This window comes from Coffea eugenioides, chromosome 2, assembly GCF_003713205.1.
Source record: "Coffea eugenioides isolate CCC68of chromosome 2, Ceug_1.0, whole genome shotgun sequence".
NCBI lineage: Eukaryota > Viridiplantae > Streptophyta > Magnoliopsida > Gentianales > Rubiaceae > Coffea > Coffea eugenioides.
The window spans coordinates 31,260,452-31,286,326 of record NC_040036.1 but is presented as its reverse complement, the minus strand read 5'-3'; the positions used below and the strand labels follow the sequence as shown (position 1 = coordinate 31,286,326).

Here is a 25,875-nt window from a genome sequence, read left to right as displayed (position 1 = left end):
CAATCAACCTTATATGAAATGAATATTCTAATGTATATTGGGAAGATAAATAGACATCTTCACTTATCACTTTATTAATTTCATAACAGAAACACTTGTTTTGGGGTAATTTCATGATCCTCTGTCGAGGTTTCTAATAATTTAATTGTATACTATGAACTTACAAAAATAACGTAGTACCTTCTTAGACCATTTAAAATTCAACCATTTTAATGAAACGTTTATCCCATGAATGGCTTTTATATTTTTTATTCATTTTTCTCCTTCTAATGCCTCCTCTTTATATTTTGCCAGCAAAACTATTAAACTATCAATATTGCCTCTAGCATCTATCTAATTCATAACCAAATGTCGATTTAGTGATATTTTTTGAATAGTTAATTTTGAATGTGTTTTTTTTTTTTGTTGATCTTTCTTTTTCTTGGGTATCAAGTCAACAATAGCTCAAAACGAAATGGCCCTAAACCACTCCAAAAATTCACAAACCTTTTTTTAAAATATTTTTATAGTATAAGTGGGAGAGTTCGAATTCGAAACCTCTCACTTACACTTCCTTGTCCCCAACCCAAAAATTCACAAACTTTAAAGAAATTATGGCAACACTTTCTTTGCCATCTTAGAAATCTATATTTGTAGTAAAATAACATCAAAACTGTCTAACATAGTGATAAAATTATTGTCATGTTTGCTTATCACATATGCAGTTCGGTATATAAAAAATTTGGCCCTCCTTCCTTATAATTGTGCTAATTATTTTGCAATTTTTAAAAAGTAAATTATGAGGCCATATTAGGATAGACATTTAAAGTTTTGACTCTTATTGCTAAGATATCAAATGCTTGGGAAACAAAAAAAAATTAAGGAAAATTTTGAAATCCATTGTGCAAGGAAAAATTTTGAAGTTAACTAAGGGAATAATAACAACTTTTTTAAGTTATGGGGTGGGTTTGTAAATTAAAATTGACATCCTTGATATATAGTAATGTCACGAGATGGCAATTTATTAACATTAACTACTATGGTAAACATACTTAACACACTTAAGCGGGAGGCAAATAAGGGAGTTTGGCCTATTCATAGACAAATCAAAAAGATTTAAAGAATTTTAGAATACTCTACACTTTTAATTAGACAATTTAACATCTAGAATTTTGTACATAAGCTTAGTCCCTAAAGCATCTTATGTACAAAATCCGGCCATTCTATATTATAAAAGATGAGCCTAGAATAGTCTAGAGTGTTCTAGAACCTCCATACGTCTACCAAAACTTCTATGACAAACCAGCCTCGGTCCTCGCGAGTTACTGGTTCGACCGTGAACCAGAACGTTTTGAGCACAAACCAATTTCTACTTTGTACCTAAAGCATGTCACATATTATGGTGAAATCCTCAAAAAGGCAATAATATTGCTATAGCGCACTGCCATGCACCATAGTCGACTCTCATTTCCTAATGATTAACCAGGATGGGAAAAAAAAAATATAGGACCCGTTAACATAATACGACTTCTCCTTGGCGACAATATGATTCTATCTCAAAATTAAGGTTGTCAATCGAGTCTAGTGAATTGGGTCTAAATCAAATTCTATTCAAGCTCATAGTTTAATATATAATTATATATAATATGTGTTATGTTTGCACATTATTATATGATTATGTATAAACTATTAATTTTTTAATTTATATTATGCATAATTATATATTAATTGTATTATTATAGATGTTATATATACATAAATATGCAATTATTTGGGTTGGATTTTAATCGGGTTAAGCCTAATAAGATCCGAACTCAATTCACATTTAATTCGATCCTAATATCTAACTCAAACTTTGCTTGACTCACTTAAAAAAAAAACTAGCTTTATTTTTCGGGTGAAATTTGGGCTAATTCAATCCCATTGACTATCCTACCCAAATTTGGAAAAAAAGAAACTTTCATGAGTGACCAAGACAACTAACACACCCAATCACCTACCAACACAGATCAATGAGAAATTAGCACCCGAATTGCACAAAATATGCACCAAACCAATTATTGTAACAATGTAAACTTGATTCCAAGGCCAATCGATCACAAATCTGAGCTATCAATCATCAAAATCAAGAGTAAAGTTCAATTAACCAGCATTGATCTTGAATCTGGTCAAATATATTAATTCGTAGACTAAAACTCAACACAAAAAAAATCATAATTGTGTGTGTGAGAGAGCGAGAGAGAACACTGAGGAAAGGATTGAAAATGACCGTTTTAAGGTTTGAAATCCTTTATTTTGGGGTGGGGGGATTTCAAATCTAGCTCCAAAATTATCCAAATAGATTAGTAGATTTGGGTGTGGATTGATCCAAATCATCTCAAATCGACAGTAGACTTCTACAATAGAAATCCAAATGCAACTATTAGGACACTTAAGATACGGATACTTGTAGCTAGGAATTAGAAACACTTCTTCCGATTTAAAATAATCCTATTTTTTTAAGAGAGGAATTGTTGGTTGAAAATGACAAGATGGCTCATGTCACTTTCTTGATTAAAGTAGTATGTCATCATTCGACTTACCGGCTGTTAATTAGAAGTCAAAACACTTGCAAACACATGCATGAATTCCACTAGAATTACAGCCCTGTTTGGATTGCATTTTCCGTCATTTTTCATGAAAAAAATATTGTAGCGATTTGATGTATGTGAGAGAAAAAGGTAATAGGAAGATTGTAAGGATCGAAAACAACCTAAGAGGACGTGAATTAGATTGATTAAAAACCTAATTTAGTTATGGGCACTTTTTGCTCAATATGAAATTTACCCTCTTTTCTAAGTGATCACACAATTAATCAATTAATGAATGAACAAAATCACTTGAGAGAAATAGAAGAGATAAGTAATGTAAAGATCACAAATGTAACAATAAGTAAATAAAAAGGAAAGAATTGCAAACCAATTAACTACCCAACTCCTTCTGAGATTGTAGATTAATTCAAATAAGTTTCTTCAAGTTGATGAATTACAATCACTCTTGTGTACAAAGAAAAGTTCACATCCTCCTTGCCCCGAACTCCATTTGATCAAGTTAAAAAGTTTTACTATCCCTCAGGACAACCCTCACAGAGCTACACTCATAAAGTATTCATTTACAAATGAAAAGTTTACAATGAACCTCACACCACTAAAACTATAAATCTTCGTTGGAGAGTATTTTCTCACTAAAACTACTCTAGATCTTTTGTATCTTCAGTGTGCAAAAGTTGCTTGAAATATCTGACCAACCACTATTTATATAGGACCAAAAAAGTGCTTCATTAATACTTCCAACGGATAGAAAGTAGTTGAAGAGTCAACTAGCCGTTGGAATATTGGACGTCCGGTACATCCGAAACATGCGTCCGACAGCAGGCAGTGAATTTGAAATTTTTTTTTCAATTCTATCGGACGCCTGGTGCTTGCGTCCGAAAGCAGACAATAAGTTAGAAGGAATATCTCAATTCTATCGGACGTCCGGTATTGTTTTTGTAAGAGTCTGACAGCTTTCGTCGAGTTTGAGTGAACCTATTGGACGTCCAATGCTGGCGTCCGATCGAGGTTAGTGAGTTAGAGGGAATGTCTTATTTCTTTCGGACGTCCGGTGGTGGAGTTCTTCATGCGTCCGAAATTGAGCAATAATTATCGGACGTCCGATCCAAGCGTCCGACAGCTTTCAGTAGCCTTTGTCCCTTTCAATGCACTTAATCTTTGAACCTGATTTATTTCATAGTTGAAAATATTTCTTGAAAAGATATTAGTATTATCCATTGTTTTGTAAATATCAAAAGTTAGGGACCAAGGTCAACATTCTCCCCCTTTTTGATGATGACAAAACAATAGATGGAAGAAAGAAAAAGATTTTGCATATGAGTATAAACTCCCCCTCACTCATTGCATCAAAAAATTTTATAAGCTCAGAATAACTCATCTTTCACATAGCATCCATTTCTCCCCCTTTTTGTCATTATAAGATGAGAGTAAAATTCAACAACTATAATTCAATAACAACAATAGAGAATCCAGTATTTCAAACGAAAGCAAAGAGATGATACTAGAATTCAGCAATCACAAACATACTAACATTTACCAACATATCACAGAGAATTGATACCAAAAGAAGTATCAAATAGAAAAATGAAAGAAGTATCAAATAGAGAAATAACAATCAAAATAATTTTCAAAACAAATCATCATTCGATCAGCATTATTCATTCCTCTCCCTTTTTGTCATCATAAAACTTCAGTAATATTCGAAAATATCAAGGAAAACACAGTTCAAAATATCAGAAACATCAAAAGAAAATTACAAAAAAGCATTATGAACAAGAATCTCATCAATCTTATCAATATCTCCTATTTGTTAGAGTTAGCATCATGTCTAACTGTCCACATGCATTTCATATCTCTTCTCATATTCTTTCTCACATAACAATTACTTTTCATATGACCTTTTTGACAACAAAAATTACACATAACCAAAGAATTATTTACATGAACAGGTTTAATAAATGTTACTTGTCTTCTCTTATAAATATCAAATTCATTTGCACCAAAATTTATCTTCTTCTCATGAGTGCCAAGATGAGCCTTTGATTTATTACCTTGAAAGTATCTTATTTTTTATGTTGGAGCAACTCATTTAAATTATCCATTCTTCTTTTCAAATCCCCTTGTTCCTTTTTGAATATTTCACAAAGTCTTATTCTTTTATCAAGTTCAAAGTGTAAAACAATCTCACTTTTTTTAAAGAAATCACTTTCAGTTTTTATTTTTTTATTTTCTTGAAAAAGACGTGCATTGTCCTGAAGAAGAAAGCCAATTTTATATTTTAATTCCTTATTTCTAGTATAAGATTCTTTCAAACTATCATGCAATTTTATAATGAAAGATTCAAGATCATCATCACTTTCATCATCACTTTCAAATTGAGAGTTGGAAGATGTTACCTCATCATCTCCAATGGCCATAAAAGTCAATTGAGCAGATTCTTCTTCCTCTTCAATTTCACCATCGGAGTTGCACTCATTCTATGTAAATTGAAAGTTGTTGAATCTTGATTTTCTTCCTTCTTTCTTCCTCATCATTGGACACTCACCCACGTAGTGTCCAGGTTGATCGCATTCAAAGTATTTATCAGTTTGCTTTTTATTGTACTCTTGCTTCCCTTTGTTTCTTGTGTTGCTGAACTGATTTGAGAATGAGTTGCTGTTTCCTCCTTTTCTGAACCTTCATTTGTTGAGGATTCTTTTAAAACTTTTTGTGATGAGTGCAATATTACTGTCATCACCTTCCATGTCATCTCCATCTAAGGAGGCTGAATCATTTTCATCTTATGAGGCTTTTAGAACAATATTCTTTCTCACCTTTGTATCTTCTTTCTCCTGCACCTTGAACTTGAGTTTCAACTCATAAGAAATTAGAGATTTAATAAGAGATTCAATGGATAAGGTATTTAGATCTTTAACTTCCTCAATAACAGTCACTTTACTCTCCCAATCTTTGGACAAGGCATTCAGAATTTTTTTATTTTTCTCACCTAGAGAGTATTATTTTTCCAACACTTCTAAATCTTTAATGAGATCATTGAATCTACAATACATTTTATCAATATTTTCATGAAGCTCCATTTTAAACGACTCATATTTAGTAACTAAGATAGATTTCTTTTGTTCTCTAACATTGTCACTACCTTCATGAATTTCTTTTAGTTTGTCCCAAATTTCTTTAGTTGACTTGCAACCCTTGACTCTAATAGATTCATTTGAGTCTAAAGCACAATATAACACATTCATGGCTTTTGCATTTAAGGTGAGATGACCTCTATCCACAACAGTCAATTCACTTCTTATTTTTGGTCTAGATCTATGAGTATTTTCATCTATAAGAGAGGCATCATATGGACCTTCACTAATAATAAATCACAATTCAATATCAATTGATTGCAAAAAGATAATCATTCTTTCTTTCCAACTTACATAATTTGACCCATTAAATATAGGTGGTCTAATGACAGAATGTCCTTAAAAAAAATGGAATTATTGGTTGTCATTATTACTCCTAAGCCGATTGAGCTTAATCTCAAGGAGACCAAATTCTGATACCAATTGTAAAAATCGAAAACAACCTAAGAGGAGGTGAATTAGGTTGATTAAAAATCTAATTTAGTTATGGGCACTTTTTACTCAATATGAAATTTACTCTCTTTTCTAAGTGATCACACAATGAATCAATTAATGAATGAACAAAATTACTTGAGAGAAATAGAAGAGATAAGCAATGTAAAGATCACAAATGTAACAATAAGTAAATAAAAAAAAAAGAATTGCAAACCAATTAACTACCCAGTTCCTCATGAGTTTGTAGATTAATTCAAACAAGTTTCTTCAAATTGATGAATTACAATCACTCTTGTGTACAAAGGAAGGTTCACTTCTTTCTTACCCCGAACTCCACTCGGTAAAGTTAGGAAGTTTTACTATCCCTCAAGACAACCCTCACAGAACTACACTCATGAAATATTCACTCACAAATGAAAAGTTTACAATGAATCTCACACCACTAAAACTACAAATCTTCCTTGGAGAGTGTTTTCTTACTAGAACTAATCTAGATCTTTTGTATCTTCAGTGTGCAAAAGTTGTTTGAAGTATCTGACCAATCACTATTTATATAGGACCAAAAAAGTGCCTCATTAATACTTCCAACGGATAGAAAGTAGTTGAAAAGTCAACTAGCTGTTGGAGTATCGGACGTCCGGTACATCCGAAACATGCGTCCGACAGCAGGCAGTGAGTTTGAAAAATTTTCTTCAATTCTATCAGACGTCTGGTGCTTGCGTCCGAAAGCAGACAATAAGTTAGAAGGAATATCTCAATTCTATCGGACGTCCGGTATTATCTTTGTGAGCGTCCGACAATTTTCGTCGAGTTTAAGCGAACCTATCGGACGTCCGATACTTGTATCCGATCGAGGTCAGTGAGTTAGGGGGAATGTCTTATTTCCTTCGGACGTCCGATGGTGGAGTTCTTCATGCGTCCGAAGTTGCGCAATGATTATCGAACGTCCGATCCAAGCGTCCGACAGCTTTCAGCAGCCTTTGTCCCTTTTCAATGCACTTAATCTTTGAATTTGATTTGCTTTATAGCTGAAAATATTTTTTGAAGAGATATTAGTATTATCAATTGTTTTGTAAACATCACAAGCTAGGGATCAAGGTCAACAGAAATGTGATCACGGAAAACGGCGCAATTTTCTAGCAGAAAATGGCAATCCAAACAGAATTTAACGGAAAAAGGTATGCAAACCACAACCATTGTAAACATATAAAAGACTATAAAATAAATATAACGGAATGAAATATGTCACTCAAACACCAAGATATTAAAAGCTAAGACACACTATTGACTAAAAAATTTTTATGATAAATCTCCACTTGATTTTCATGGTATTGGACCATATTCGTGAGGGTTTTCAGATTTATATAAAAGAGCTTATCTAACTGCAATCCACGGATATCATCTATCAAGGATCAAAGTATTCATTATTAGACAAATGAAATTAATTTAAGACTACAACTAAAATGGATTCCTAGTGGTGCAATTAAGATTATGCATGAGTTAGCTTTCCATGCTAAAGCATCTAATTTTATGGAATCATTATGAAATTCCTCATCAGAGTTTGCAAAGCAGCTCATGTTGGACAATCTTCAGCGATCTAGTTAATAATAGTCGTCTTTTTTATAAAAAGAAAAAAGAAATTGTATCTTTAGAAGCTGAAGATATCCACGGCCAAAATTGGTTGACAATCCAGAATCAAGTATCTAGGAGAAGAAAAATCAAATTTCCTTCCATTTCTCCCTCTGGACATTATTTTTGACGCTCTTATTCTTCACCCTACTGATTTTCTCTAACGCTTCGCCAAGTATAGTTGTAAGGCTACTAATCCAAGGGCATAAAATCTCTTCTTGCGGTCTTTATCTTGATATAGAAAATAGAAAATTAGGCTTGGAAATCCCACAGATAGTTATAGGGGTTTGTGCTTGTTTTGTATCTCATATTGATGTAATCTTGGAATGGTTCGAAAGTAAAAAAATCCAGATCATTTTCGAACTCTCATAAGTTTGAAGCCTGTAACGCTGCATTGTGAAATCTCAATTAATTTTTCTTGATCATGGATGGATTCAATTTTATCATAATGCATACATTTGTCAAACTGGTTAATATATGATAGTGTGTGTTTTCAAAAACTTTTGTTTAAAGCCTATCTTCACTTCCATCAATTTTTCGTATTCTTCTTTTCATCATCTCATCTCATCCTTTTTTTTCTCAAATCTCAAAACCCTCCATTTTCTTCTTCTCAAATCCATTCTCTATCTCTTTTTTTTGTTCTCTCTTTTACTTCTTGTTAATTTCATTAATTTCTCCATTCTTATCATCACCACTTGTCAGTCATAATTATCGCCTTCCAGTTCTTGCAAGCAATTTATTCTTCAGCTTTATTATTAGCTGTAGTAATTAAAGAACTCGCATCTATCTTGAATTTTTACTCAAATCTATCTAAGTTCTGTATGTTTCTTTCTGTAAACCCAAAATAGACAGCCTCTAGCCATTTGAGTAATTTTAAAAGGCAAATAGTAAACATATTGATACAACATTTGTACGCCAAACAAAAAAAAAAATTTTCTCCTAGTTGTGAAACAAGAAATTAAATTTCAGCACGTGCAATGCACGAAAATTACTCTTCTTGTTGTATCAATTGTTCTTGTAAAGAAAGCTAAAAAAAAAAAAAAATTGAGCATAGCCCTATTGTCAAAAATTGAATGATGCAAAAATAAATTTTTTTTTTAAAGAAGTATGAGAAAGACAATTTTGTTTGACTTCTCTTCACCAATTGAATGTTCTTTTCACAAAAGAAGTTCTATAGATTTGATTCTATCCTAAGCAATGAGCTGATCAGTATTAGATTTTCCTTTCCCTACTAGGATGGTCGATCATGGTGGAAGTGAATTGTTCCAGACCACTTAGCCAAAGAAGCATAGATTATAGACTCCACAAATTACTGTTGCTAATCACAACTAATTTCAAATTTTTGAAACAAATCTCCACTTGATTAAAGAACTTGCTCACTATGCACCCATTAGACAAATCAAAAGATTTATAAAGAGATTAGTTATATCATCGTGATCAAATTCATGATTAAAGAAATTAGCACGCACCATAAAAATTTTGGTCACTATGGAGTTCCGTGGAAAGTAGTGATTTTTTCGTCAAAAAAATTGCATTAATCGTTCCTCACTTATCACGTAGGAGAAAATTTAGTCCTTCAAAATGAAAACAAGTAATTTTAGTCCTTCATATATCAAATGTGCTTGTTTTTCATTTTTAGATACCTTATTGGGTCACTTTTAACAAAATTTATGCTGTTGACCCTAAACTCTGCATGATGCTTCCATGATTTCATCCAATCCAAATTCCATTTACGTAAAATTAATCCCTGATTCTTCTTCTTCATCTTAGCTTATTCGGTCAATTAATTTGCATTTCAGAGTTCCATTTCTGATGCCAGCCAGGAAGAAACCAAGTTTCAAGAATTGAGAGACTCCATCGCATTAATGTTAAATTTCAGAACAAAAGTTTTTAGAACTTATTCCAAGTACGTACACTTTATTTCTACGTACGGATGCATCTTAATTATGGAAAATTCGAAGGCCTTCCATCAACATTTTTGAAGCGTAAGTAGTTAAACTCTCCCCCTTCCCTTTAAGGTTTGGATTAGATGTTAATGAAATTTGCTTTTAATAAAAAAAAAAAATTTTTTTGGTGTAATCATGAGTTTATACAAAATTATGGGTTAGACAAAAATTATACTAGTTTATATCAAAATTCTGTCAACATATATAGGGATCTAGAGAGGCCCCATTTCCTGCAGCATCAACAGTTGTGCTTTTAGAACATGCATCACTTTGCAAATTGGCTTTAAAATTTTTGAGCCTGCTCTAGTGACTAATATGAAGTTTACACTTGAAACTGATTCTACTAGGTCAATTGACCTGCAAAATCAACTTTCAGTAATCGAGAACATCAATTCTGTGATGTTCTTGTAAAGGAAGTTCAATGAAGGATAGATAGTACATGGTGGTATTTAAAATTTCTAGATTTGTGCATGAACTTGTGACTACATTTGGTAGCATATTTCATGGAGAAAATGTAAAGAAAATTTGAACATAGTTTTTAAGAAAGAAACTAATTCTCAATACGTTCAAGTTGAACGGTTCAACGTACAAACATTGCTTTTCTTGCTCTATTTCATGTTCTTGTAAACGATGTTCAATAAGAAATGTAAAAATGAGAAATTTCTTACGGAATATGTTATAAGGCATGGGCTAGCAATATCCGTGACTTTTCATTTGCCAAGGAACGACTTCACGAGGGTAAAATCCAATTATTGATCAAAAAGTATAAAATCCCTTCTAGTGTCATTTATGATCTTGATTCTTGATACAGAACATGGAAAGTTTAGCTCGATATATTTGAAGCATTGGTTTCCTAGAAATTCGTAGATTATTGTAGGGGTTTGTACGCGTTTTGTATTCCTTTTGTCCCAAATTTTTGATTGCATGTCCGGATTCTAACTATTTAAAAATAATGTCTTGATTGTGATATTACTGCTTTATTTTCAAACCTTTCTTCTAAAACTCAAAATTCAAATTTAAATCTAGCATGAAACATAGATAAACATATGGATAATATTGAGAAAGAGATGAAATAATTTTGACTTCTGTAAGATAATAAAGAATTTGGACGTCCAAAATTTTTTTCTTTTTTTTTATCTTTTGGTAAGTGGGAGGTTTTGAATCCAAGACCTCCTACTTATAATTCTTTCTATCTTACCATCCAAAAAATAAAAAGTATGACATTTTTAATTAGACTGAAAAAGTGTTTTGTAAGAATGTTTATGACACTTTCAATTAGACGAAAAAAGTGTTTTGTAAGGATGCTATCTTTATTGGTCTTTTTTTCTTTTTGGAGGATATCTTTTTTGGCTAATATACAGTAATATGCCTTTTCAAAACTTTTGAAATTGTCAACGGACTTGTACACGAAATTGGGTATTGATATCTCATGGAGAAAACTTAAAGAAAGTCCAGAATGCCTTTTTTTTTTTTTTTTTTTTACGTAATGGCTAAAAAACCTGGACACAGTTTCAAGAAAGAAACTAACTTGCACGTCTGATGCATAATTTTTAAGAAAGAAACTGACTTTTCACACCTCCGACGTAAGGAAATTGCTTTTCTTGCCCTATTTGATTTTTTTTAGTAAGGAAGTAGGATATAAAGGAGAATTTGAAACCAACAACTCTAATTATCGATGTTTCGACCTTAACACTAGACAAATGCCTCGTTAATAAGCCCTATTTGTTGAACAAAGCAGAACTTTCTTTAAAAATGTGAGAATAAGAATTTGATTCTACTTCCCTTCATCCATTGAATTTTTGTTTTGAGTCTATCTTCACTAATGTAATTTCTTCAAATTCTTTATTTTCATCATTTCATCCATTTTTTCTCAAATCTCAAAACTCTCCACTTTCTCCTTCTACGATCCACTTCGAGTCTCCTTTCTCTATCTTCTTATCTCTGCTACTTTTGCTTAATTTCCTCTATTTTATCTATGCCCTCACACTCACTCAATCGAAGCTAAATTGCTAGCAACTCTGATTATTGTCATCATCATCGTGGTCATTAGATTTGCTAGTGTTTGGATTGCATTTTCCATGATTTTTCATGAAAAATTACTGTAGCGATTTGATGTATGTGAGGAAAAAAGGTAATAGGAAAATGTGATCACGGAAAACGACGTAATTTTCCGACGAAAAACCGCAATCCAAACAAGGTTCATTATTTTGATCCACTCCTCTTATCAGTTTCTTCTAGTTTTGTAAGCTAAGCAGTCAATTCTTCAGTTTTGTAAGTTTGAGCATTGGAAAGCTCGCATCTAACTTGAATTTGTGCTTAACTCTATCTTGGAATTTGATTATTTCTTTCTATGATTTAGATGAAATAGGCAACCTTGTAAAAGAAATGTTTCACAGTAACTATATCCTACATTCGACATCACATTAGTTAAATCAATGCATGCCATCATTTACAAGAACCAACCCAGGGCTACTTCTGCTTTTGCAAATCCAGTCAAAATAACACAAAAACTAAAATAAACTAGAATCAGCAGCTCCTATTCAGTAACTCACTCTAAGTTTAGCACCAACTTTCCCCCCATTACATGTCCACTCTTTATTCCAACAAAAGATAGAATCAACAGCATAGCCAACAGTAGGATGATGTTAATCATTATTTTTTCCCTTCTGAGGCTTTTTGCAAATGTTTCTTCCATTTGATTCACCCTTTAGCAAACCCTATATAAAGATCATTCCTCTTGTGCAAATTGGTTCATCAAGTCATTCAAAATATTTGCATTTATCAGTTCTCTACAAATATAATCACATTCTTCAACATTAGCAAAGTAAAGCCATAATTTAATTTGAGTTAAAATAGTAAGAAAATAAGGAATTTTTTTACTAGCCATCACGGACAATCATAGAATCTTCTCCCAGGATCATCGTCTTGCCAATTTTGGTCTCAATCCACAACTGCAAAGACGATGGCTACTCTTGGATTACATTGATGATTGAGAGCTCTTGGATCTCATTTTATGGAAATACGCTTGGAAGAGGAAGATTGTTGCTTGATCAAATTGAGTAGGCTTTCATTTCTTTACAATTTCTTAGTAGGATGTGATTTTGAAGAGATGGTTTAGTCCTGCAAATTTTTCTAGGGAAACTGAAGAAGGGAGAATGAAGAATGCTTTTTAGTTTTGCTGAATTTAAGTCACACAATAAATTACTTAATAGGCTTATGCTCATCACGTGCCCAATTTCCATTAAAATTGATAATGTCTCATTTAAAGTTGATATTGGTCAACATTGATAGTTCAGATATCAAACATGTTATGCCAAAATGTTTAAAGACGAAATGTATCTATAACAAAAAGTTTGGGGACGGAAACTAGCATTTTCCCCTAGAAAAATTGGCTCTAATTTAGTTCTCAAATTCTCTATTTTTCCCTTACTCTTACAAAGCTCGGAGTCTTCTTTGTTCGAGGAAAGAAGAGGAAAAGTCATTACCTCTACCGGTTTTGGCGACCCACAGAGTATAGAAACGTTGTTACGTACATTCGTGAACGAACGTATACAACGCAATTGATCAAGGTACAATGCTATAGCTTCCTCAATTCGGTAGCATGACGCATTAGATTAGTAAGTATTTTTAGTCAAACGCCATGAACATTCAAATCGTGAACGAGGCTATGATAACGCCTTTAAGAAGATTACAACAGACAATTTTCATGATCCAATTCACATTTCAATATTTTCCTACCAAATAAGTTCAAGGTTAACAAAGTAAAACTAGCTTAAACCTTTCCATCAATCTGCTGCTTAAAAGTCATAAAGCAGATTCCCTCTGGTGCTGTGGAGAAGCGAATGCTGATTAAATTCAGCTTGAAAACGAGAGTGATTTATGCACCATCTGGCTGGACAAAAGGATTTGCAATCTCGTCTGTGCCATCAGTAGGTGATACAAGCATCACTGCAGTACCCCTACATATCTGCATTGAAACAAAAGCAGAACGACTAGTAAGGAACGAAATATAAAACCTAAACTGTCTATTGCTGTGTTGACAGAACAGACGGGGGAAGTTCATCTGAATTCAGCAAAGATAATAAATCAAAACAATCCCTCAAAGATTACGAGCTAAAACTTCAGATAGCATGGAAAGGGACATGGAGGAAGGAGGAGGAGAAGAATACAGAATGAGTATTTTAAAGATTGAAGGAATACTGTTTACAGGTCAAAACTAACTGTACTCGAAAGAATAGTTTTTCCTACACCGTGGCAATAAACAAGGAATTGAAACACAACATACTGGATCACTTGTATACTTTCAATCTCCATACAAAGTGTGAAGACACAAAACAGAACTCCGCGGTAGTAGATGCACAACTGATGTTAATTCACAGAACTAAGTGCTGATTTTATAATGGTTTCTATTTTCTACTTGCATTTACATATATGGACATATTTAAGACGTAGCTATGCTTCTGATCCATGAGACACATCTTGGCAACAAATTAAAGTAAGTATAAATTAGAAAAACATACTATCAAGCCAAGACGTCGCGTATGATCAGTAGTCTTGAGGGGATCATCTGGATCTGCAAAATAAAGGTTCCAATATATTCTTCACGCACAGTTACATGATAATAGGCATGAAAAGAATAAAATTATAAGAGTTCAGTGTTAAGGTCATGACATATTTGGAATCAGATGGCCCATAGTCATTTAAACTTATTATGGCATTGCGCCCACTAAAGCACACAAAAAAATAATAATCAAGAAATAATGCAGGCAGTGGTCCAGCTTTTGAAGGTACATACATAATCTCAGAGGATAATTTGCTCCAAAATGAATGTGATGAACAGAAGAGAAAAGACAATAAGTTCTGTAATAATTCTCTCCAGAGAGAAAAATACTCAAACCCCTGTATATCCTTGAAGATAAAAGCATAACTCATACAAAATGATCAACTATCGCTAGAAGAACAAGCAACTGGAGGTAATACTGATCTCAAATTAGTTGGCTGTTGGCAAAACTAACTGCAAGTCAATCATTAAGATGTCATTGATGAAATTTTAGGACGCCATTTGCCACAGATCTAGAGATAATCCGAGTACAAACCCAGAAAAAATAACTTGCATTTTCATTACTCCCATGTATAACAAGTAATTCTTCAAATCCACTACTAATATCAACCTGCCTATTAGAAGATTGACACAGAAAAAGTTACAGGAAACAGAGAAAGTCTCAGCACAAAAGTTCGACTAGAAAGGGGAGTCGTCCAGGATTAATTGAGGAGCAATACAGCATTTTAGCACATGAATATAGGGAAATCCAGAGTCTACACGACTTCATACCAGGAAGTATACATTAGCTTGAAATAAACTTCAAAACACAGTTATCAGGATGGAAGGAAGAACAGCAGACGTGTTTGGGTATACACAATTTTCTGGAAGTATCAATGAAAATTGGTTTAAACATTGGAAACTGGGACCAACTGGATGCATTCACTCACCCACAATTTTCATTCAATCAAATGCACCAAAAGCCATAACAACACTTTCTTTCTTTCTTTCTTTTTTTTTTTGGTTTTGTTATTTGGGATGACAACATAATTTATGTTCTTTTTTCATTTATTTTTCTCATGAAAAGATGCTTTTCTTACTTTGTCTCATAATGACAATAAGACTGTGCTGCAAGGTTGAATATCATAGACCATCAAGTTTGATCTTTCACCAAAAAAAAAAAAAAGGAAATAGATAATTGAATTCTCCATGGTGATGATGCTTATACACAAGTGCCCAAATAAGCATTGGGAAATATATGTAATGAAATAGGAAAAACAGGACAACATAAAAGAACTAAGCCAAGACACTGGAATTTATGAAAACCAGCAGATTGTCTAATAGGTTCGACAAAGAACAACCAGCATGCTCTTGGCAGTCTTAAGGCTTAAGTACAGTGTGTAACTAAATAAACAGAATAAATTTTCCAAATATTCGACTCCACGAGTACAAGAAATACAGCCATGGAAGAACTGATATGCTTCTATGTAAAAGAACATACAAACAAAGTCATTGCAACAGAAGATTACCTCTGAGAAATTCTATGGCCTCATCCAGGACAAGATTTAGCAATTGATCATACCCTTTTAGTGTTCCAGTCACTGTAACATAAGAACCAATTAACAATTTCCTACTTAAAGCAGGAGAAGCTTTGCAATGGAAACAAAAGGTTTTGCCTCTGAATGTGCAGCTACTGATCTTACATTAAGAAAAGTGAAAACTACAATAGTCAAGTTTGCAAGTTAACACCCTGCTTGGATCAAGGGATGAGAGGGAAAGGAAGCAAATCAAGTAGGTTACGCATACTCATTGGTTTAACAACATCTTATGATTTTACCTTTGTCTTTTAGTCTAAATCTGAAAACTAAAACACACTCCTGCTGTCACTTGGGTTACTTCCTTCAAAAAGAGAGCCATGGATCTGTAACACCTCCACTATTACTTCCCCTCTATTTCCTTATGGAAAACTTCACCTCCTCTTCTGTGTCTAACTTATCCTTCACCCTTTCCATCTCTCCCCCCATCCTCTGCCTTCTCTATGGTAAATGGAGCAGCAATGAAATAATGAAAAAGAAAAACATGGAGCAGTCCCCAGTCTATGCTACTAAGCAGCCACTTTCTCCAAACGCCATTCAGTGCACAAAATCTGCATGCTGCCAAGACTACTCTTCCCTGTCCTTCTGATTCCCCCTCTTTGATCCCCCTCCTCTATTCTTCCAGTTTGCCACCTCCCCTCTATCTGGTGTCCTGTCTAACTCTCTCTCTATTCCTTCACGTCTACATTCCTCACCACTACCTAATTCCCTGCTTGTTCTCCAGCCTGGTCAGTGATTGTGGTATACAAAGCTGGGGGTGAGACAATACAAAATTAAAAAGGTCCCATCTGATGCTTTTAAGCCATGTTGAACAAGTAACATGGGGAGCTATAACTGTCATCATGATAAAAACAACAAGTAACACTCCTAAATCCTCCAAGATAACCAGCATAAAAGCCAAAGAAAATGCCTAAAGATGACCAACAGCTTTCACAAGACCCTTATGAAGCCATGGCATTTCTCTGTAGATTGGTGGAAAACTCAATGGATCAATTTTGCTAGCCTTGAAAACATAACTGAATAATACCAATTGACAAGAATGCCTATTATTTACATTGCCTTCACAGGGTATAGGCCTTGAAATTACTACTTGGTTTACAGTATCAAGTAATGTGAGCATAAAGTTTACCCTGTCTTCCGCCAGTAAGCTTCACTTGGACTCCCTTATCAACAAACTTCGCCAAATCCAGGACCGTTTCTTTTCTTCCAGACTGAAACAAAAGACTAGTAATTCAAGAAATAGGAAAAAAAATCATTCTTTCTAATAAAGCTATGTTTAACATGAACAATTCTTATTCCGGCCCTCAAGAAGCCTGTGCCAACTCACTTTATCTCACTTTCCAACTCCCAACTCAAAAGATCATATTTAACTCTATAAATCTCTACTTCTAATACTAAAAACAGTTAATTTGATCAAGTAAATATGATGGCAAACATATAAACATATTAACAAGAGATCAGGAGAGAAATGTACCATGTTTTCAGAGCTGATATGACTCTACACTGCAGGCTTAAATTGGCTTAGAGATACCAATTGTACTGCAAAAATTAAAGACAAAAAATTTTACAACAGTTTTACCTAAACCCAAATGTTAAACCCTAATCAGGAAAAAATGTTCAACAAAAAAAGTAAATACAGAAAAGAGGAGGTTTTAGTATTACATTCCAATGGTAGTCACTGGCGTCAAGAGGAGACTGGCCGGAATTTTAACCGGTTGCCGGAGGTGAAAAAGAAAATCGGAACAGAAGGAAGTGAGGAGGTTCAGGAAGGCGTGAAGATTGTTGGACTAGAAAACGATAAATAGCATGACCAAGGGCGGAATTTGGAGGGGAAAGTATGTTAGTAAATAATATTGCATTCAACCCCCTCGATCTAATTTTGATTCAACATTGGCCTCACCTAACTTTCAAGTTTTTTTTTTTTTATAAATACTTTCAAGTTTGTGTGCCCCCTGGTTTGTGGTAGCTGGTAAGTTGGGCTAGTAATGTGAGATCCCATACCCTTATGCTTGTTGAAAACCATTCACGTAGAGCATGGGTATTTTGGGTAAAGACTCTTTTCAGGTTACCTGTGGTCCAGTGGTCACTGCCCAGCCTTCTAAGACTTGGTGGTGTTGGGAGTAGGGGTGAGCATTCGGTGCAAATGCGGTAAATCGGTGCGCTGAATTCGGTTTTTTCGGTTATTGCACCTATAGAAATCTAAACCGTTTTCAATTTCAAATTGGGCATTACCGAATTCATGCCGTACCCGATTTCAAATTCGAAAACGGTAATGAATTCGGTCTAACCGAATTCATCTATTATGTAAAAAAAAACCCTGAAGCAAATTAAGAGAATATATAAAACCAATCTTTATAGTTCAGCAACTACCAACCCCCGCAAGCCATGAGAAAGCTACAAATATTAGACTGAAAATATGTAAAGAAGCTAGACATATGTAGGCCTTCTACTGGTTTGTAGTTATAAAAGCTAAATTGCTCTCTTCGATATGTTCTAGACTTGCTCCAATGCTTTCCATTACTTATTCAGGAGCTGATTACTTTTATTGAGCTTATTAAGGTGACCTTTCAGCTTATTTATACATAGATGTTTCTTCTTTTACACATTGCAGAAAATTCATATCCAGAATCCTAGGTACAACTTCTGGAGCCGTACTTTCACTAGATGTGCACCACAGATTGAGAATCTCCACGGACAAAGAGGTAAAATTTTCATTTTAGCAAGTTTTTTCCTTTTTAATTTTTCTAACGGGTAAAAGGTGGAATTTTTCCCCAAGGCCTTAACCTTTAAAGCCTGCACAACTGGAGAGAGCTTTCTTGTGTATAAAATACAAAGCTTATGTTATATCACACCTAATCTAAACTACTACAACAGTTAGAGTTTGCAATTCGAAGCTCAGATTTCGTCCCCTTATCAATTCAGGATAACAAATTTCCTAGTCGATCTTGGCCCATTTTAATGCCAGATACACAGAGCCAAAAACAGAGGAGCACTTACCTAAGCGAGCCAGAGATGAGCAGTGATGAACCAGCGATGAACCAGTGAGATCTTGGTGCTTCGTCTTCGACACTCGGCAGCGATGAACCAGCACGGCAGGACACAGCCGACAGGAGGCGTAGAGCGCGGCGGACTGGCGGAGGCCGGAGAGGCGGAGAGCAGCTTCGATTTGGGAATTGGGACTTGGGAGTGTTAGTGCTGTGAAAGCCCTAGGTGACGGCAGTCACGGCACCATGCAATATTGCAAATTTGCAATGGTTGTTTTCTCACTTGTCATCAGCTGAAGATGAAATCCGACTCTTCCCAAATGAAGTGATTTTGTAATTTTTAATTTATAAATTGGGGCTCCTAAATTATAATACATTCATTATGCTCCTCAATGATTTAAAAATTATTACTGATTTGATCCCCAAATTTATTCATAATTGAACACATTACTTATGTTCAAATCATTTTGTGGTTTAATTGGCATTTATTTGATCACTTATACCTAAAATTCTTGGTCTATGATTTAAAAAACACATAAAAAGTGATTAATTTAAACTAATTTAGTTAGTAGTTACAATGAATTTATAATTTACAATGATTAATAATAAGTAATATTAGTTACAAACTTATAAATTACAATGAATCAATGATTAGTGATAAGTTACATTAATTACAAACTTATAATTTATTTCAAATCAAAATAAAACTTATTTACTTGATTTGCAACTCACATGCATTCACTTACACAGTTTAGTTATTTTGTCTATACTTAAAGCCTTAAGATTAGTAAATAGATAATATGAATTTTAACTTATTTGATCACTTATACCTACAATCCTTAGTCTATGATTTAAGGAACACATAAAAAGTGATTAATTTAAACTAGAATAAACCTTAGGCTGTACAATGATTAGTAATAATTTATGAATTTATAATTTACAATGATTAATAATAAGTAATATTAGTTACAAACTTACAAATTACAATGATTAGTGATAAGTTATGTTAGTTACAAACTTATAATTTATTTCAAATCAAAATTAAACTTATTTACTTACATATGTTATTGTGAAAGTCAATACACTAATACATTGATTAACAATTCATATACATTCACTTACACTGCTTAGTTGTCTTATCTATACTTAAAACCTTAAGATTAGTGAATATGTAATGTAAATTTAGAGTACACTAATACTTGCAAGTTATAGATTACGCATTCAAATATTCAATAATTCAAACATGAATGATGTATCAAATTACCAATATCTAAATTCTAATTACTAATTATGTTTATTGTTTAATATTTAGTATTATACATATATGTATTAATTATTATCTAATTCTAGTCATGTTAGTATGTTACTCATGTATAAAATAATAAGTATTATAGTTATCTTATATTGTAATGTATTACTATGCATTATTGTAGTCATATAACAATTAATAAATACTAAAATAATATAAATATATTGTACATTATTATATATTATTAGTATTATAAGTACATGATATGATGATAATACCATATACTAATTATTATTAATAGCATTTACCTATATAATATAATAAAGTATTAGTAGTATATACTAATACTAAATAGCATTTATCTATATATTATATAATTTTATATATCAATTTGGTATTCGAATGCGGTAATGTGGTACCCGATTTCAAATACCGAATTTTGAATTCGAAATCGGTTATTACCAAATTCATAATCTCATAACCTATTTTATACCATATTAGAATTCAGTGAATTCGGTATGCACCGAATTGGTACCGAATTACCAAATACCTGATTTCAAATTATCGAATTGAATTTGAAATCGGTTATGAATTCGGTACGAACCGAATTTGTTCATCCCTAGTTGGGAGGTCAAGGGTTCGACCCTTGCTTCCCACCAAAAGTGTCACAATATGTGATGGTCTTCGTTGACCATTTTCGATGGGGTTTCTACTCATATTGAGTCCCCTCCCTCTCTCCCTCCCCCATAGATTAGGCTAGTTTAGGTTATAGAAATCCTATCGTTGTGAAAAAAAAAGACAACTAAAAGAAATTTGGATGACCAGAGAGTCGAACCAAGACTCTTACCAACTGATCTCAAAGTTACTCTAAGTAATATTTTTGAGAACTAAATTAAATTTTGGAGACATCTAATAGGTGTTTGGGTTATCATAGATTTTGTCGCATCCAAGACGAAAATACAGAGCAAGAATCAAGTTCAGCTCAAAAAGAGTTTATATTAGTTTCATGCTGTAACTAATTAAGCCAAATACAAATAGCATTTTGGCTTGAATTTGACTCAATTAACATAGAATTTGAATTTTATATGCAAAATGCCCAAGCTACTTTAGCTCTCGATTCAATAAAAGCTTATTTGAGTTCGACTCGATAAATAAATACGTCAATATTGATTACATTTTCAAGCTTGTCAAAAAATAAGTGAAACAAGTTTGAACACTAGAGTTTTTAATTGATCATGTTCATTTACACCTCTTATTTCTCCTTTTTATTTTTGTAATGTTACCTTTTTTTTTTCTTAAACTTATGGAGTATATGCAAACACCGAACCCTCCACCTCCGGCAGCCCATGATACCCACTGATGCAAATTTACTTGAAGACCGTGGATGACCCATAAAACCCAAAGCCCATTTTAATCCCACCACTAAACCCATCTGAAACCCATCTGAAACCAGCCCGACCTACCTATTCTTGCTTTCTCCGTAATCCCTATAAATACCTGTCATCCCAACGCTAGGGTTTCTTTAGCAGCCTCAGCTTCCCGAAGTACCACAGAGGCGTATAGGGTTTGAGAGAGAGAAAGAGAGGTCGGCGAAATGGTTGAGAAGGGAAATAAGCCCAGGAAGGAGGAGGTTGTTACAAGGGAGTACACCATCAACCTCCACAAACGCCTCCATGGATGGTAACCCTAACTTCTGCGTCTCTTTCTCTTCCTGTCTCAAGTGTGAATACACACACAATACACAGTTAGATGCTTATATGATTGATTTTGCGTTCTTTAGGTTTTGTTGATCTGATAATTTCATGACTTTTTTCGTTTTTATACGGTCTTGCGAAACATTTTAGTCCAAACCATTGGCTGCTTTTTTAATTGCATTTAGAAATCTCTGAATTCCATGGATGGCTATCAAAAGTTGCATTTTGCATAAAAAATTCAACATTGGAAATGGATTCTCTGTCATATATTTTTTGATGAGTCAAGGTTATATGTACAAGGCTTGACATTTTGGTTGTTAGTTGTTGTGGTTTTACACTTTTGCTTCTTACTGTTATTTGTGTAAATATAGGATGAACAATTGAGCTGAAGCGATCATGCATGTTTTCTTGGATGTGTCCTTAACCACCCTCTTGTTGACCTTTTCGGTGGATGTTGGCAAATGAAACAACAGTGATGAGTTCTACAGACCTGTAATGAATTGCGAACATGATCGCAACTCTTTATGAACATCTAAGGGACTGAGTTGTTTCTCATTCGTAGCTACCTCCCAATTTCGAGTTCCTATTGCTGATCACAATTAAGCATTTTTATAGCTGTGATCGACAAAATTAGAGCTTTATTCAAACATTTTTTTGTCATTTGCTGCCTTGTTTTTGGATTTTGTTGAGCATTCACCCACATGTAGAAGTTTTATTTTAGAAAATTTGATTAAAACTGCAGCTGATGGTTTACACTAGGTCAATTAATTTGGTCATGACAGGACGCAAAAACCAGATATAGATGAGCTCTGTGCTGTTAAGAATTTAACTTGGCCGTGGTAGAAACCAGATTGAAATTTTCTCTGTACATAGACCTCAACAGTTTGTCTTAATTATTTGTCTCAATTATGTGGTTTTTTTAAAGGATTTAAAAACTAATTTTCTGCTTAAGATTTTGTTGGTTCTACTGAGTTAATATTCCTGTATATGGAACTTGAATCTTTCCATTTCCAGTGTAAGTTTAAGACCAATGTATTTAACTAAATATATATCACAGTTGACCACCATTAGTTGAAAGAAGCAATCAACAGTTAAAAAGTCTTGTCATACTTGGACGCTTGGATGATGGTTGGTTCAAACAGTAACTTTTGTGAAAGGACCTTATGATACTCTTTGCTGCTTTCATCCTTTCTTCCCATAGCACTTGTGGTCTTGATTCAGCTCATATCAATTTCTACTTTTTGTTATTTCTGTCTCTGTTTGGAACCAAGTTTTCTGTGTTTTTTTTTCATCAGATGATTTTCTGTCCAGTGGATTAATGGCCTTTGAAATTTCAGATTTGTAAAACAGAAGCCACTGGAGGATAGCAAACTTTATTCACTGTCAATCTTATTAGGAAGCTTTAGTTTTCCACGTGAAACAGTTTCTCATTAGGAAGTGTATCATAGAGTTCGCTTTGTTGTAAACCATATTTCTTGTTTGGAGGCTTAATTGATTAGTTGTTTTTGCTCAATTGAGTGATGCTTTTTGACTTCTGTAATGAGTTTGGTTCTTGATATGCAGCACATTTAAGAAGAAAGCTCCAAAAGCCATCAAGGAAATCAGGAAGTTTGCCCAGAAGGCCATGGGAACAACTGATGTTAGAGTTGATGTGAAGCTGAACAAGTTCGTTTGGAGCCGTGGGATCCGCAGTGTGCCAAGAAGAGTCCGTGTCCGAATTGCACGCAAGAGAAATGAAGATGAAGATGCCAAGGAGGAGCTTTACTCCTTGGTTACTGTTACTGAAGTTCCCGAGGGATTCAAGGGGTTGGGTACTAAAGTTATTGATGATGATGATGAGTGATAATTTTCTCAGTTTCTATGCCATTGCAATTTTGGCTGTATTATTAGATCATTTTGATGTTAGTTCAGTTTTGACTCCCTTACTACAGGAGAATGACTTGAATGAATTATTATTATATCAGCTGTTTGCTTGTTTCAGACTGATTGTGGCATTCAATTCGTATATTCTCAATTAATTTTCGAAATGTTGCAGGCTTGCAGCCTTCATCTACATTGCATTTACTTGCCATTATGATGATCTATTATAGTTGAAAGTTCATTGTTTTGGTCTCCAGACACTTAAAGTTTAAAGGGCATTTGGCTGTACTTGTAGAATGTTTGGCTGGTTGAAATAACCGAATAAAAGTGAAGGAGCAAAAGTTGTTCTTTTTGCTTCGGTTTTGGTAAATGTCTAACGGTCTAGATAAACAGAAATCCACCTTATTTCGTATTTGTTTCTAAACCTTGTGCCATTGGGTTAAAGATTATTCAATGACCGAGCAATTCTCTTCCATTTCTGCCTTAGCCTCTGGTAATAGTCTGATGTATCTTTTTTCTTCTCAAGCTAGCCAGATTAAGACTCCAAAAACCTTTGGCATGCCTTTCTTAATCACTGGAAACGTATGTGCGAAACAGAGCCATTTATAATCCTCCCTAAAGGATCAAGAATATATGTAGACAACAGATCAATGTTGGCTAAGAAGAAATTCTTTTCATTTACTGGTCACATCCCATAATCGGCTCCTTTTGTTTCAGATTAAAGCTCCCGAGTTTTCTCCTTTTTTGGGTAGAAAGCTCCCATGTTTTCTCACCAGAACCAAACGGCTTCCGACTTACAAACGACGGTACAACTTCATTCCCTAATTTCCTCCGAGCATGGTCTGAAAAATGTAAATGTATCAACTCATGCTAATACTACCAGCGAAAATACCAATTTTCATCCCTAAACTTTGAGCTATGTACATATTTCATTCTCAAGCTTTCTGGTATAACACATTTAGTATTTGAACTATGAATTTTTGACCAATTTTTTCCTCAAATGGGAAATGAATCAATTTGAACGGAAATTGGAGTTGGGAAGAAAGATATTGGAGTTGAAAGAGTGAAGATAGCCATTCTATTTTGCTGATTTTAAATTGTGCAAGACTTTTTACTTAACGGGGTCATACTCATCAAGTCTCTAATTTCTGTTCAAATTGATTAAATTCTCATTTGAGGATGAAATTGGTTAAAAATTGATAGTTTAGATACTAAATATATTACGCCAAAAAATTTGAGAACGAAATGTGTTCATGATCAAAAGTTTAGGGATGGAAACTAGCATTTTCCAACACCACTATTTTAGTAGCGGCAGTAATGGAAATAGAAGAATGTTCCACAATTCTTCCCAGGCTGCAAATTGGAATAGAACATCTTCATCTTCATAATGGATTTCAAATAGCTAAGCAACATTTTTTGTGATCCACTTTTGTGATTGGAAGAATGACAGTTTTTATCAACTCGACACCAAAAAAAAAAAAAATTACAAATCTCGTTCTTTCCAAAAGTTATACAAACCAAAAAAATTGAGGAAGATAGTTCTATAGCAATGCAGGCTAAACGAATTCAGCTGCTACGGTACCCAGTTGAATGCAAGATGAACAATTACACCCCACACGTTTGGGTAAGTAGAATCAGAACCTCAATTAAGACTCTCTAGAGAGTCAAATCTTTTCTTTTCCATTCCCGGTCAACTAGAGGTGTCAAAATGGATGACTTGGGCGGGTTTGGATTGGGTAAAATGAGTAATGGGTATAAGTGAGTCAACCCATTTATATCCATTTAATGAGATGGGTATAAATGAGTAAGTCAAAAAATGAATTGGGTAACCCAATTACCCATTTATAACCCATTTATTTTAACTTTTGTAAACTCATTTAAATTCGTTTTTGCAAACTAAATTATCAATTTATACCGCCCTTTTCACCCATCATTAGTTTTAAATATTTACTTATAATGTTCAATAAGCCTAATTATCAATTTTTTTCCTATCCGTACTTTATGTCTCAAAATTACATGCTATTTAATAATTGAATAATAAGAATATAAAAATTTGAACTAAGTACTATAAAAGTTAACATAAAAACTTAATCCAAAAATTTTGAACTCCTAACATTTTTTTCATGTATAAATTTAATATTTCATTTTGGAAAGATAGGAAAAGCGGTAAAAACTTATTATAAATTGGTAACGTTGAAAAAGAAGCAAGTTAACAAACAAAGAGAAAATAAAATGATAAGAC

General features: G+C 33.6%; 2 protein-coding genes and 1 non-coding gene across 3 annotated transcripts; 2 read left to right on the top strand and 1 right to left on the bottom strand.

The window, feature by feature from the left end:
* Window positions 1-13,295: 13,295 nt before the first annotated feature.
* Window positions 13,296-19,122, bottom strand: LOC113763050 (sm-like protein LSM7). Its single transcript, XM_027306734.1, has 6 exons — window positions 18,844-19,122; window positions 17,321-17,385; window positions 16,976-17,057; window positions 15,781-15,852; window positions 14,232-14,284; window positions 13,296-13,678 (listed from the first exon to the last, which is right to left on the bottom strand). Exons 2-6 carry the CDS (start codon window positions 17,321-17,323, stop codon window positions 13,589-13,591), a joined length of 300 nt encoding a protein of 99 aa, XP_027162535.1. The 5' UTR covers window positions 17,324-17,385; window positions 18,844-19,122; the 3' UTR covers window positions 13,296-13,588.
* A 2,473-nt stretch (window positions 19,123-21,595) lies between these two features.
* On the top strand, window positions 21,596-23,822 carry LOC113761945 (60S ribosomal protein L31). The gene is made up of 2 exons (XM_027305146.1): window positions 21,596-21,759; window positions 23,337-23,822. Exons 1-2 carry the CDS (start codon window positions 21,674-21,676, stop codon window positions 23,614-23,616), a joined length of 366 nt encoding a protein of 121 aa, XP_027160947.1. The 5' UTR covers window positions 21,596-21,673; the 3' UTR covers window positions 23,617-23,822.
* On the top strand, window positions 22,239-22,323 carry LOC113764308. Its single transcript, XR_003467580.1, has one exon. It is a non-coding gene; the product is annotated as a small nucleolar RNA SNORD25 (small nucleolar RNA).
* Window positions 23,823-25,875: the final 2,053 nt, after the last annotated feature.

Excerpts from the sequence above, each read along its gene's own strand:
- LOC113761945 (XM_027305146.1), top strand. The coding sequence starts at position 21,674 with ATGGTTGAGAAGGGAAATAAGCCCAGGAAGGAGGAGGTTGTTACAAGG. Across the intron at positions 21,760-23,336 it reads CACAAACGCCTCCATGGATG|CACATTTAAGAAGAAAGCTC; the intron begins GTAACCCTAACT and ends CTTGATATGCAG.
- LOC113763050 (XM_027306734.1), bottom strand. Across the intron at positions 15,853-16,975 it reads GCTTACTGGCGGAAGACAGG|TGACTGGAACACTAAAAGGG; the intron begins GTAAACTTTATG and ends CTTATGTTACAG. Across the intron at positions 13,679-14,231 it reads CGCGACGTCTTGGCTTGATA|ATATGTAGGGGTACTGCAGT; the intron begins GTATGTTTTTCT and ends GTTTCAATGCAG.